At 39.5% G+C, this 13,599-nt stretch overlaps 1 protein-coding gene and 1 long non-coding RNA gene across 4 annotated transcripts in view; one reads left to right on the plus strand and one right to left on the minus strand.

Moving 5' to 3' along the window:
- Window positions 1-5,098, plus strand: LOC135993730 (uncharacterized). Its single transcript, XR_010606914.1, has 2 exons — window positions 1-440; window positions 1,910-5,098. It is a non-coding gene; the product is annotated as an uncharacterized LOC135993730 (long non-coding RNA).
- C13H5orf24 (chromosome 13 C5orf24 homolog) overlaps window positions 4,357-13,599 on the minus strand; it is a 19,970-nt gene continuing 10,727 nt past the window's right edge. For 2 of the 3 annotated variants that reach the window (XM_065643754.1, XM_065643753.1), the window contains exon 2: window positions 4,357-9,028. In XM_065643754.1, coding sequence (XP_065499826.1) covers window positions 8,459-9,025 — 567 coding nt within the window. In that variant the 5' untranslated portion in view covers window positions 9,026-9,028 and the 3' untranslated portion in view covers window positions 4,357-8,458. The remainder of the gene's footprint in view (window positions 9,029-13,599) is intronic. The other variant, XM_065643757.1, reaches the window with a different exon arrangement.

Raw genomic sequence — 13,599 nt, forward strand, 5'->3', positions numbered from 1 at the left:
AGGGCGCGGTGCCGCCATGTTGTGTGGGCTCCGGGCGGCCGCGCTGCCGGTGGCGGGTTCGGCGGGGCACGGGCAGCGGCTCAGGCGTTCGCCGGCGTGAGGGCGGGCAGCGCCCAGCCTGCGCTCTTTTTCCCCCGCCCGCCCCCTTTGTATTTCTGCGGGCTCGGGGTGGGGGCGCAGCGGGGACACGATCGGCACAGCCGCGTCCGGCTGCGGGCTCCGGAGGCAGCGCCGTGTGTCCGGGCCCCTCGCTGAGGGGACAGGAGGCTGCGGGTTCAGAGAGCGGTACAGAACAATACACAGGATTCAGCTCGGCTCCCGCTCCCTGCCGCTATTAAATACAAATAGTGATTTTATCTTTTTTTGTTTTAACCAAGTCCCGACAGCCGCGTCTGCCCGCCGAAGGATTTTCCTGCTGCCACCCGCCACAGAGCACGGAGGTTTGTGTTGTCACAGGTTTTCACGTGAAAACTAAACTTTAACCTACAGCCAGGCTGGGGTAAGGGTAAAAGCCTATTTTTTAAAGCTAAAAAGAAAATATGAGCTCTTCCCCATCTGTTTATCGCCCAAGCTCCCAAGCTGAAAGGCAAGATAAGTATTCTGGTATTTCTTTCTTTAGGAAATAATACTCCTCCTGACGCAGAATTCTTACTTTCAGTTTAGTAGTAAAGCTTCAGGACTATTTGTGGCATTTTGAAAAGGAATGTAATACTTAACTGCTCATGCCCCCTTTTTTACTGTGTTCCTTAAAACTGCCAGCAGCACACAATGGTATTTCACCAAAATTCTGCATCTGTCCAAAAGTGAGAATTATGAACTATGTGAGTATGACCCGTACACATGCACGGGAAAAAAAACAAGGAAAACACTTTGCATGCATAGAAATGAAAGCAGGTGTCAGCTTTATTACAAAATGGGATTTTTGTTTTAACCAGGGGATGCTTCCCCTAGTCTATCCTTCTTGTTGCTTGGAATTTTTTTCCTTTCAAAGTCCAATTTGCATAAGCATTAATATTGAGGGCATAAAAGTAGAAAAAAAAATACAAAACATGAGGTTTGCACCAAGAAGGAAAACATTTGATTAAAGCAGCTGATACAAACCAAGCTTGAAAGCAAAAGCACATCAAGGAATCCCAGCTGGTGTGGACTAGCCAGGAAAAAACTGCCCCATTCCCAATTGTCCTTATCTTTGAGTTTGACAAAAGCAGCATTTTCAACTTGGAAACAATCTCCAGGCACGCAGTTCCCGGGTCGTGGCTCTGTGCCACCATCAGGGTCCCACGTTTCCCCTGGATGGGCTCAGACCTTAAGGACAGGTGATCACATTCCAAACCTTTAAAATAACAGACGGCTTTCTGGCAGCGTACCTCCATCCGAGACATCTGTGGACTTAGTCCTAACATAATATTCTTCCTACCGTAACAGCAAGAGGTTTGTGCAAAATGGCTTTTTTTTTTTTCCTTTTTCATGGCACTACTAAGTAATCTACTAATGGAACACAAATGAATTCCCAAGAATTACAGGTAGTCAGGCTTTGTCGTACTCAACTCACAACAAACAGACTGTCCCAGTGCTTACTACAGAGAAGGCACATTGCTCACAATACCTGCCAGTTTTCTTGCAAAACTGTTTTCCGTGGCCTACATTTTTCCGATTTTTAAAGATGTCTGTTTTGAGGAAAAAGTCTACTAAAAAATACATTGGGTTGCATCTATTAAAAAAAACTTGGGCACATTAGAATAGCTTTCTCTGTTAGCGAAGGAGCCAAAATTCAGCAAAGAGGAGGATTTGGCAAAACATGAGTCTTTTGTTGCACCCATGAATAAACACCCAAACTCATTTGTGCATCTCAGATTTCTGCAGCTGAAATCCTTCAGATTTCAGTCACTCTGGGCAAACTCCTTCACAGGCAATGTGGTGAGGGAAAGAACCAAAGAGGACACGGACTGGGACAAAGAAGCAATGCCAGGACCTTCGCCAAGACCAAGGTTTCCACTCATGTATCATCCTGACGTCCTCACAGCTGCAACGTTCAACAGCGCAAAGATGACATAGAAGAAAACATGACGGGCACTGAAGTCAGAAGCACAGGCTGTGGTCACACAGGGAACTTACACCTACACCTAAATCTGGGATGTGTGACTGTGTAATCTTTGTTTTCTCAATGTGGCTGCAGTTGATTATTTTAAAATATGGCCACTTGAAGCAGTAAATACATATTTTAGTATTATGCATATCTCAAAGGCCTACTCTAAGTAATCAAACTTGCGCTAATTGTTACTGTGATATTTTTCACTAATTAGAACAAGCTTTTGTGGTATTGAATATGAAAGGCAAGATGTATTTGCCTCAGATCATTTAAACAACACTTCAGAATTCTACAACATTTTTCAGCTTCAAAGTAGTTAAAAGTTGTTAACTAATGATCCAGCAACCCTGCAAGAATAAGCAGATACTTTCACGTTTTTACTGACAGGGAAAAGGAGACCTTACTGTCCCTAGGTTGTGCAGGGAACCTGTGAGAGAACCAGCTCCAGAACACGGTAGCTTTTGGGCTGCCAATTATTTTCTTTAAATCTTAAATAATAAACACAGAGCCACAGGTAGAACCTGCATAAAAATAGCACGCAACATAAGGCGGCAAGTCAGCCCTTTGCTTTTAGGCTTTAAATGCTGAACTGTCAAGAACAGTCTTTGTCTTGGTCCAAAAACACACTCTGTTGAGCCGGCACGTTCAATAGGTGCGATATCACTAATTCACACTGTACTATTTGTGCTACTTTAAGAGGTCGCACCAAAGACGTACAAAACCGTAAAAATACCAGTTCAGGCCCAAGTCAAGCCCTGGTGTCTCATCATACATATAAGTGAAATTATTAAAAGATATTACCATCTTAAAGACTCCTTCAAGATGTCCAGCTCACACAGCTGACACCCCAGCACTGAGTCTGTCAGCACGAAGAAATCATGAACTGGTCCCGTCATCAGAACCTGCATCAACACACCGTGAGTCGAGGGAACAGACCACGGGGCAACATCATTGATCAGGTCATTACCCGGCAGAGAACGCAGCAGCCAAGCAACTTCCACCACAGCTGAAAAGCCTGTGTTCTTGTACGATGTAATTTATGACCGATTTATGTATACTCGCATTTTCATTACGACCAAGAAAATAATCCATTTTGCTCAAGGAATCACATCCAGGAACTGATTTTTAGATCAGGATGTAGTAGGCTGTAGTCAAACTCTGTTCTGAACATATCCAGTCAACTCGAAAGCCAAATATTTACAATGACCAGAATGGCCAACAACAAAAGGCATCAGATGTCTTTTTCAGGTAAAAGCAACTTAGAGTCTGGAAAATAACTGCAGCTGACATTTAAAACACTTCAGCCCTAGATGTATTCAGGGCCTTTGAAAGTATGTGTAAGAGAAAACAGAGGGTGTTGGAGAGCAAGGGGAGGATGCAGACCCAGGAGTCCTGGATGCAGGTTCTGGTAGGTAGGACTGCCCGTCTTCCCCCAGAGTTATCGGAAAACCTCAGCGGGGTGGGAGGAGATAGGGAAAGGGGTTGGGTGGTGTGCAGAGCACATCTTACTAACACACATAAATTGGAATATTGTTAGAATACATGGATAAATACCTCTTATCACAAAAATGAATAATGATGACTATTCCATTAAAAAGTTTAGTTTGACTAATTTGAAATTGATTTTCATGTGCAACGCACACACAAAAAAGCAGCTTACTACTTGTATGTACACAGCTATAACTCCTTCCCTCCCCTCTCCTCATATTTGAGTGAAATGATAAAAACAATTAAGTCACTGTAGCAGCATTTTCAATCATTAAAAAATAAGCAACATTCCTCTGTTTTTGAACACGTTGCAATTCATACAGGCTTTTTGCCTTAATTCAAACATATGGGACTTGCCTATGACAAGCAATTCATGTCTTACATTGAAATTCAGAAAGCAAAGTATACTGAAAGGGTGTGCTTATTTATTTAATTTTAAAATCATACAATACAGTGGCCTCCTGGCTCTCACAAATCCTGTGTGCATTTTGAAGTCTACACAGGCATGAACACACTCAGTCTATTGTAGTCAGATTCGATTACACTTCAGGGAGGAAAGGGACAAACACAACAAGTCAAGTTTAAGTGAAATATGTACAAGGTGAACCAAAACATTTCAGTGCCCATTGGAGTCACTTAACTATGACTGAGACATCAGGAGAACAAACAGTATTTTCATGCACAAGAAAGGACTAAGGTTATTAGTTTGGTAACGCTGTCAATAGGCATCTTCAGCCAGAATTTAAAAGACATTAAAAAAAGACCACAGAAAAAAAAAGTTAGGTTTTAAAGTATTAACTTTATTAATAAATATACATCCATATGATGATGTAAATACAGATCATGAACACTACTCCATTCCCATACACATAATTGCACACGAGTAGCTCAAGTTCATGGACATAGAAAACATACACAGTATCTAATCAGGCTTTTTACAGCAGAGGACGGGGTGCTTATACTAGTTATTTAATAGATTACTGTTTCCCGCAAAGTAGATCTGTGGAAAAGCCAATGATGAAAGATTAAAGTATCAGAAAGTGGTTCAAATTTCAGAATACAGATTTATCTATTTGGAAAAAAAAAAATCACAAGGAAAAAGGTCTAGTCTCTACTAAATTCATAAATATATTTAAGCAGTGTTAAAATATATGCATTAAAATAGAGAAGAATAAACTTCTGTGGTCAGAAATGAAGTCTGCAGTTCAAAGTATTTATGATTGTTATCAACTGTTTTAATTGTCAACTCTAAGGATAGCGTGAAACATTATTACACATATAACAAAAAATAGCAGAGTCACAGCTAATGAAACCATCGGACAAATGACTTCACATTGCTCTGCCTTTTAAAGCTCTTCAAAAATGGGGGAGGGAGTTAAATTCTCATCTGAATTACTCTGTGTATTGTAGTTCCAAGTAATTCTTTTTCACAGACACATCACTTTTCACTGACAAGGCTTGGTTTCGTCCTGACTGAACTCTTAAGATCTTTCAGACAAAATAAAATATATTCATTCAGAACAGAGATCTTTAATGGCTCTTGATACTGTTATTTCGATTAAACTAAATCCAAGATATAAAAAACATTGCTTTAATGACAAAGCTAACTGCTGATTTAAAAAATACTACCTTTGATATCAAAGTCAGCCACTTCTGATGGTATCTCATTTTTTTTTCTGCCAAAATATGGTGCTAGCATCTTGAACATGTCCAGTGCAAGACTTTATAGTAGCAAAATTATTTGGTTTTAAAGTTTAAGTAAATTTGATCAGAAACTGAATAGCAGTTGTTATATGTATATTAAACAGTGAACTGTATAGCATCATTAAGGAATAATAGCAAGCTAATACATTTTATTTATGCATAAATAAGACGTTAGAAACTTGATAATTAAAAGAAATTATTAAAAAACAAACTTGACATGTAGATCTTCCAAACAGTGTTAACACACAACAGTGACCCTAGTTTATGAATAGCTGAATTATGATATATAAAATAAGCAATTTACCTTGCAAGTAATGTTTTCATACTGTAGGGGGAAAAGACCAGTTTTCCCATTGGTACTAATAAAGTTTAGGCATTAACATGCTGTTTCAGTGTTTCTCATGGAAAGAAAAGTGTTGAAAAAAAGCACAATGTATTCTGCAGATCATACATAGGAAAAGCAGAAGTATTTGAAAATTCCATTTCTAGTTTATTTTGAATCTCTTAACTTCTTTTTTCTTCCCCTCACTGCGCGGCACCAGGAAGCTATAGTCAGATATCAAATAAACCAGAATTAGGAAGTGCTCAGCAGTGCATTTCTGGTCTCCTCGCTAAAGCTAGAGTGCCAAGCAGCCCGTTAACAGACTCTTGGAACACTTTTCTACTTTATGTTCATCATTTCACAACTGACAACGTTAATTGTTTGGTTGGTTTTTTTCTGGGATTATATTCCATCTGATCTAATTAATAAACACTGTAATGAACAGAAATTGCTTAGATTATTTCATTAGTTTGTCAGCATACTCGAATACAAAATTCATTATACTAGCAGAATGGCAATACATCTGCATTATCTCCTGACACACAGCACAGCACCATTGACTAGATGCAAAAGTGAGAAACAAAACAGGAGCAAAGAGGATCAAGAGGAGGAGGTAAGACATGGAGTTTCTCCAAGGTACAGCGGTGACATGCAACATGTGTTGTTCCTTGCAGCGAGGTGCAGTTACTACATTCAGCTGAAGAGGACGGCTTTCCCAGCTGAGTTCAGGAAAGAACTTAAAGCAGTCTTTTGTTGAAAAATCATCTGATTAAAAACAGCCAATACAACACAGATCCTGAGGGTGAATTAACTCACGTTAGCATTTTGCATGTGTCGGAAGTTACATCGTTCTGAGAAAGATTGCTAAATTTCAGACTTGCGAGTTTGTTGAGGAACAGAACATATAACTGGATTTCGTAGCTTCAGCATGAAGAAACTATTTTTAGTAGCAGTTTAGCTGCCGTTAGTTCATCTATCGACTAAGGAGCCGTTGAGGTTCATTGTCTTAGTTGCCAGTGCATACACAGTTCCCCCAAAACAATTCAACACACCTATTGTAAAGTACAGCATAAAGTCCAGCTCAATATGTGTTAGGCATCACTGGAACACCTGAAGGCTTGCTGCTTTTTTCCTGATAAAAAAGGTATGAAACATCTGTTTCTTAAGTTGTCATCACTGAAATCAAGAGTTCTCATCAAAATGACAGCAGGCCAGAATGGCATTTATGTTAACAAAAATTATCAGCATCATTACTCATTCAGCACAAGCTCAATTAACCCAAATTTTTCTGCTTCCCCAAATCTGCAAACTCTATATATCCCCCCAACCAGATATTTGAAGCTACAAATTTATCATAATGTCATGTTATACATGAAACAGCTTAAATGTAAACTTACTTTCAGATGAAAAAAACCACGCTTTAATTCCAGTAAAATAATTTTAGAACAAACAATATGCAACATTGAAGACTAATTTTTTGAAGTCTAGATGAAAGTATTTTACACACACACTCACACACTCTCTCACACTTAAAAAAAAATTAAACACAGCTGAAAAATGGAACATTTCTTTTAGAAGGAGGAAAGGTTTTCGTTTGAGTCAAGAAAGGTATTTATAGTTAACCAACAACATTTTTTTTCAGCTTGTGTGCATAGATGAATTACTTTGTATCTGGGGTCTGGCAGTGCAGTAAACTGCATCCTGTTTGCACCAGCTATACAGTTTGCTTTTATTAATCATGAAAATGGTGTCCTTTGGTAGATATATAAGCTTCCATAACTTAAATATAGTATAAGTGTCAAACAACGAAATAACTCTATTTCCAGGAATATCTGGCAAAACTAAGTCTGAAAACTTGGCAACAGCATCTATTTTAAAAGTTTAATTTGTAAACATTATAGATTAATACTTTAAAAGCTATTAAACTGTCACCACCTAAACACAGATTTTAAAGGCAAAAAAGAGTGTAAATAGCTATTTACAGATTTAAGAACATACTGTTTAATATTAACCAAGTGCATAACTACAATGAACAGTTCTTAATTTCTTATAAAATATTTCAAATTTCAAAGAATTACTTGTGGTTTGGTATAGGTATTATTAGGCATTTCAAAATCACACAGCAGAATCCTGTAACAGCAGAACTAAAAGAACAGCTATCACCTAAAGGCAAATTAGCTTGTATTAATAAGGTGCTGTGAAGCTGTAATGTGTTGTACAAATGCTCAGTTTTCTTTAATATTTTCAAAAATATTTTTGGAGCACTAGTTGAAATTGTCTTACTGCTACAACTCCAGAAAGAAAAGCCACCTGAAATCAGCACTTTAAAAAAAAGCTTGAGTTTCTTTGTTTGCTTTTTAAGTATCTACTTGAGGTCTGTAGAAGCTCTTGCAGAAGTGGAAAACGTAACTTACTGCTTTATCAATTTTTCTTATCAAGTAAGAACTCATGTGGCTACGTTCCTTACTGTGGGACAGGTCGCATCATGAACCAATAGCCAGCTAATTCTGTCCTCTTTATTTTAATTATATAATGCATAACCACACAACTAGATTTACCAGAAATTGCATGTAAAACTAGGGACATAGACATTACTTAAGTATCAACACCAGGGTACACGCGTCACTTCAGACTTCTTTATAAATTATGATTTAAAGCCAACAAAACTCCCTTTAAACCAGTGCCTCCTCAACATTGCTTTAATAGTTACTGAATTGCACCTGTAGGCTATGGCATTACTTGAATAAAAAGAAAATCTAGAAATTCAGACTTAGGCAAACACTACAACAAAATGCAAGAAACATGCCAAAACTCAGAGTGAAGTGGATTAGTAAGGAGTTACTAATTCCCTCCTTTCATTCATTAGGCTGTTTCATTTTGCTACTAGTTTCACCAGCAGCATGTACTCCTCTGTTATGCACCATAGGATAGGGAAAAGCTGTACCACCACAAGTATAATTGAGATTTGCAAGCCGTGATAGAGCTTTAATGCTACCTGGAGGTCTGCCTGGGCTGACTTTGTATCCTGCCGCTTTAGTTGTACCCAAGGGTCTGCCTGGACTTGTCTTAAATCCAGCTGCTTTGGTGGTCCCCAGGGGTCGACCTGTGCTGGTTCGGTACCCTGCTGATTTGGTGGTCCCTGATGGCCTTCCACGTTTACCAGATCGGTTGAGGTTTTTCTTTTTCTTTAGTTCATCTTTTGTCTCTATATTCCTGCCACTTGTGGTCTGCAAGTGCGATTCGTTCAACGCATCTTGTCTCTGGCACGCAATCGGTTTGTGGCTGACCGCGTGGCCGTATTTGCTTTGCTGCGTGGCGTACAAGTCAAACTGATCGGCAGCCCTCACGTTGTCTTCGTTAAGGCAAGAATTCTTGCCAGTCCCGCAGAAAGCTGGATTGCTGCTGGCAACCGGGTGCATCATTTTCTACCAAAAATAAGAGAGGCAAATATGTATCAGTATATAAGAATACCACAGCGTTCCACAAGTGACAAAAGCTACCTCTGTTTCTTAAAATTAGTTGAAACTACTTTATTTTTTGTAAAACACAGTAACCTTTACACATATTTAAAAATGGCAATTTTAACTATGTATTATTCAGATAGGTGTAATTAGGGAAGATTAGATTACAGCAACCAAGACAATCAATATCCACTCACCTACCACCATTTCAAAACCCTTCTAACAGAATCTCATCTAAATTCTAGCTGTTCTAGCTGCAAGATCAACCTATCACCTGTGAGCCAAGGAAAAACATGGTATCACTCTCTTGATTTAGCAGATACAGGCTCCTAAAGATTTATTTTTTATTTTTTTATTTTTTTTGCTTAACTGCAGCAAATTAATAAGACACTCATCAGTTTTGTCATTTCTTGTCACAATTAATGTGAAAGAAAGAACCGGGTAAGGCATTCAGTAAAGATGATAGTGCCATAGTTGGGAAAGCAGAGGTACAAAATGAGTCTACTGCAAAGTGCGAGAAGCTAGATTGCAGAAATGCCACTGCTGTCCTAGTCAGAAAAGCAGGTACCAACTGCTGGCAATGCCAACTCTAAGATAAGAACTTTGTGAAAAACACCACAACTCCCATTACAGACGTGCATGTTGTCACACAACTCCAAATATTCTGGAAAACAAACGTGGCACATTGATGTCAACAACTGTTTTATATAGCCTGCTCTTTTCTTTAGACAAAACCAAGTTGAGCTATGCTCTGTTTACAAAGGTTTACTTCTTTAAACAAGAATCAAAGCCCATCTTCAGGACAGCAGCAGGGTGACTCTCACCTGCATGTTACTGCAGGTGAACCTGGTTCCAATGGACAAACTGTCACCCAGCTACTAGAAACCACATATGGTCACCATCATAATTACAAGCAACTATTCCTGAGTAAATAGGTTATGCTTATATCCGTATATCAAATCCCTGCTACATTATGTCCTGGCACGGAACCACAACAATTAAGAATTCTACTGGTATTCTAAAACTTTTTTAGTATTAATGCTTCTAAGCAGCAACTGCACAGATACTGCCTCAGATTTCTTCATAGTGGCAATACTATAAGACGCCAGCAAGCCCCTCAAGGAGCAACACGGTATTTTCACCCAACAACTATATTGGTTCTACAACTTCGATGAGATGCAAATACTCAGTTTAAGATAATAATATTTAGCCATGCTGAAGACAAGATTAAGCCCATCAATATTTGGCACATCAGAGTATTTCTGCACCCTATAGTCATGCTTAGGACAACAAGTATTTCTTCCTGTGGTAAATTGCTCTACTAGATAGGCCTGGAAGATGTATTTTATTTTCCCTGCAGTAGCTCTGGAATATCACCTAGAGCAACCCGATTTAAATGCTACCATTGATTACTGAATTTATTTGGCAGTTATGAATGTCTCCTCCCAGTCAGAGAGAAAGCATAGAGCAGAGGGTCTATTTACTCAGGAGTAAATCCCCGTGCCATTTTCTTCTTATTACAACGATACATTCATTCCCTCTTGTATACCCAATTTACCTTGGCTTGTCAAATGCACATCACAGTGTAGGCATTACTCTTGTGCAAATACATGAATATGGTTTTATGTCAAATATTTAAACTATATTACTATAATAATTTCACTATGACATGGTTCTAGCAGAGATTATCTGAGTGCTACAGTTCTGGTGTGTAGAATGGGCTATAGTGGAACGAATGTGAAACCACTGTTATCGCGGGTGTTGATTAGCAAACCAAACAACTAAGAATAATTAGCAAGCCTGCACTTTGCAAAAAACAAAGGCAGTAAGCTACAGGTCAAGACAGGTAAGCTACAAGCCAGACTTTTCTGTGCAGCAATAAAAAGGAAGTTCAAGCTTCTCTACGATTAGCAGTAAAAAAAAAAAAAGTTACCTTTCTTTAACCCCACTAGAATAGGGCCCACAATATCACAAAAATACCTGAGATTTTTCATGATACATAATTGCAAACATAAGGGTTCTGCTAATGTACTTTTGCTGCCGAGAGAGTAAGCCCAGTGGCTCTGAAAGGCTGTTCAACTGTTTGTGGATACACTAGACGACACTTGGAGTGGTTAGCAGCTATTCTTGTCTCAGCGCTCACTTTAAATGCAGGAATACTGGCTTCGGCCCCAAAAAGCCACTCCGAGCTCGACTGCCACAAAGGAGGATCAGTTCAGCTGCTCAGTATCTGAGGAACACACCAGAGCAGGGAGAAGGCGCTGAATGCAGTGGAGGCCCCTGGGATTTCTCAGGAGACCAACCACCGCTCAGACTCGTTCCTCTCTATGTTATATTCCAATTCTCTGCTTTTTCTCCTCGTTACCGTCAGAGGGATTATTCCTACAGACACCATCCATCTTTCATGGGGAGAACCATCACAGGTACTCCCAGACAGTGACTGTATCCTGCTGTAACTGACAAACGTTGGAGCTTCAGCATCATATGCCTGTGTTTTGTCTCCTGTAATATCCCTGAGAGCTCCTGACAAACACAAACTTTACATACAAAACCTAGCTGATGCCAGTTTACCTTCCATCTGGCAACAGCCAGTAGCACTGGAACCGATGAAAGAAGAAAAACGTACAAATCAGGAACTGTTTAAAATTTCTTACAAGAGGAGGAAGCTTAAAAAAACCCCCACGATCTTGATGGAAGAATGCCAATGGGATGTTTTTTTCCTCTCTGCACCGTTTTTCATCAAGCCATGAAAATTTCAAGTAGTAGCCAAAGTTTGTATTCTGTGTTGTTTGATTTAAGACGTTTTTGTGAAAAATTTAAAAAAGGAAATCTGCAATCGAGCTTAATTACCCTACCATGGACATCTCCAGCATAATTTTACTTCATTCACATTACAGCAGGGAATAAAAGAATGCAGTGAGTCTATCTGTAGAGTGGAAGCAGGTTTCTTGGCAGGGAGACACAGTATAAATGAGAATTGGTATAAAATGCAAAGCTATGCCAACTTAAAAATCACACTCTAGCTAAATTGTATAGCCAAACACACACAACTTTGTGTGCTAGCACTCTCAAATAAAACTGGCCAGAAAAGTTTCCAGAGAAATAGAACTTCCTTGTTTTAAACCTGTCAATAGATATGTAAAAGATATTTGCAACAGTTTACTTAAATCAGTTTCTAAACTGATTCAACTGACTGGCTGAGGGTGAGTGTAAAAAAGTAGTTAAGATGAGGGATTGTAGTAATGCAATCTAGTTAATATCTCAAAGATATTTTTACTGGAAAGTGGGCGTAGAGGATTTTCTGCATGGATCCTTTCCTATCTGGTAATTTATTTTTATACAATGCTGTGGAAGGGAGGAGATGACTGGATAAACCAGGTTTGAAAAAAAGAGAGGCAGCATTAGAGCTTCCGACACAATGAAGTGCAGAACCTCCACCACTGCTAGAAAAAAAGAAAGAAACGACCATCAATCCAGGACCTGCAGAGCTTTGCTGCAGGGGATTTCTGGACGTGGTGAGGACCCCTCCTTTTGAAGCACAGCTGCATTGCCACTCTCCCGAGCACCCACCAAGTTAACCTGCCTTAGCGCTGGCCACGTGAGTGTGAAGTTTTGGGTTGCTCAGATGACAGCCAGGCTGATCAGTCAATACATAATGTATGAGGCTGCCACTAAGAGTTTTGGTATTTCACAGTCAAGCATGGTATTGTTTGCTTTCTTCTGCTGGGAGCTGAAACAGAAACCCTACTTAGGCAATACAGATGCAGCAAAACACTTAAGAAATCTTGTTTAATTCCAGTGGTATTACGGGTTTTGGACAGAGAGAGTGCATCCTCGTATCCCTAAATACAGGTTAGCATACTGCATAGTTGTAGCTTACAACTGCCAAGGCTTCTGTCACTCGTGTGACCCATCTCTCTCTAGGCTTGAACTACGCAGAAAATCTCCACTCCTGTCCTGTTCACTACACAAAATTTTAGGATCAAAGCTACTCAAATGACATTACATAAAAACACCCTTTTGGGTTGTGACATGATGCTGTCTTTGGATTTCAAACATCATGCCCTTTACCTTCTTCATGGGCAGAATTTAGCTGCCAGTGTAGACAAGATAAGAACTTTGATGAGCAGAGAAAGTACGCAAGCCCCTTGGAACAGACACTGTTATACTGCGTACTGGACCTGCGACCCATTATCTGCATTAAGCAGAATAATCAGTTCCAACATAAGAAGGTGGCAACTGCTCTGGCCTCACCCCTCCGGCTTGCTTTCTGTAACTACACCAGGTCAGCACCAAAACAGACCTGACCCAGTAAGTGCTTTCAACTTCTGGTAAAACACACTTGAATCAGAGCAAAACTGAACAAAACTGGAAGTACATCCGTATCACAGCTTTTCAAATGATGAACACCAGGAAAGGTAACCTCCTATCACCAACAGGGACTATTTTGCTTTTAGTGAGGGTTAATATATAAAACCCACTAATTTTTCTGACATTTTCCATCACTGAGCTTGCAATAGCTTCAACAGTATTGA

The sequence above is a fragment of the Caloenas nicobarica genome, chromosome 13 (genome assembly GCF_036013445.1).
Source record: "Caloenas nicobarica isolate bCalNic1 chromosome 13, bCalNic1.hap1, whole genome shotgun sequence".
NCBI classification, from domain to species: domain Eukaryota; kingdom Metazoa; phylum Chordata; class Aves; order Columbiformes; family Columbidae; genus Caloenas; species Caloenas nicobarica.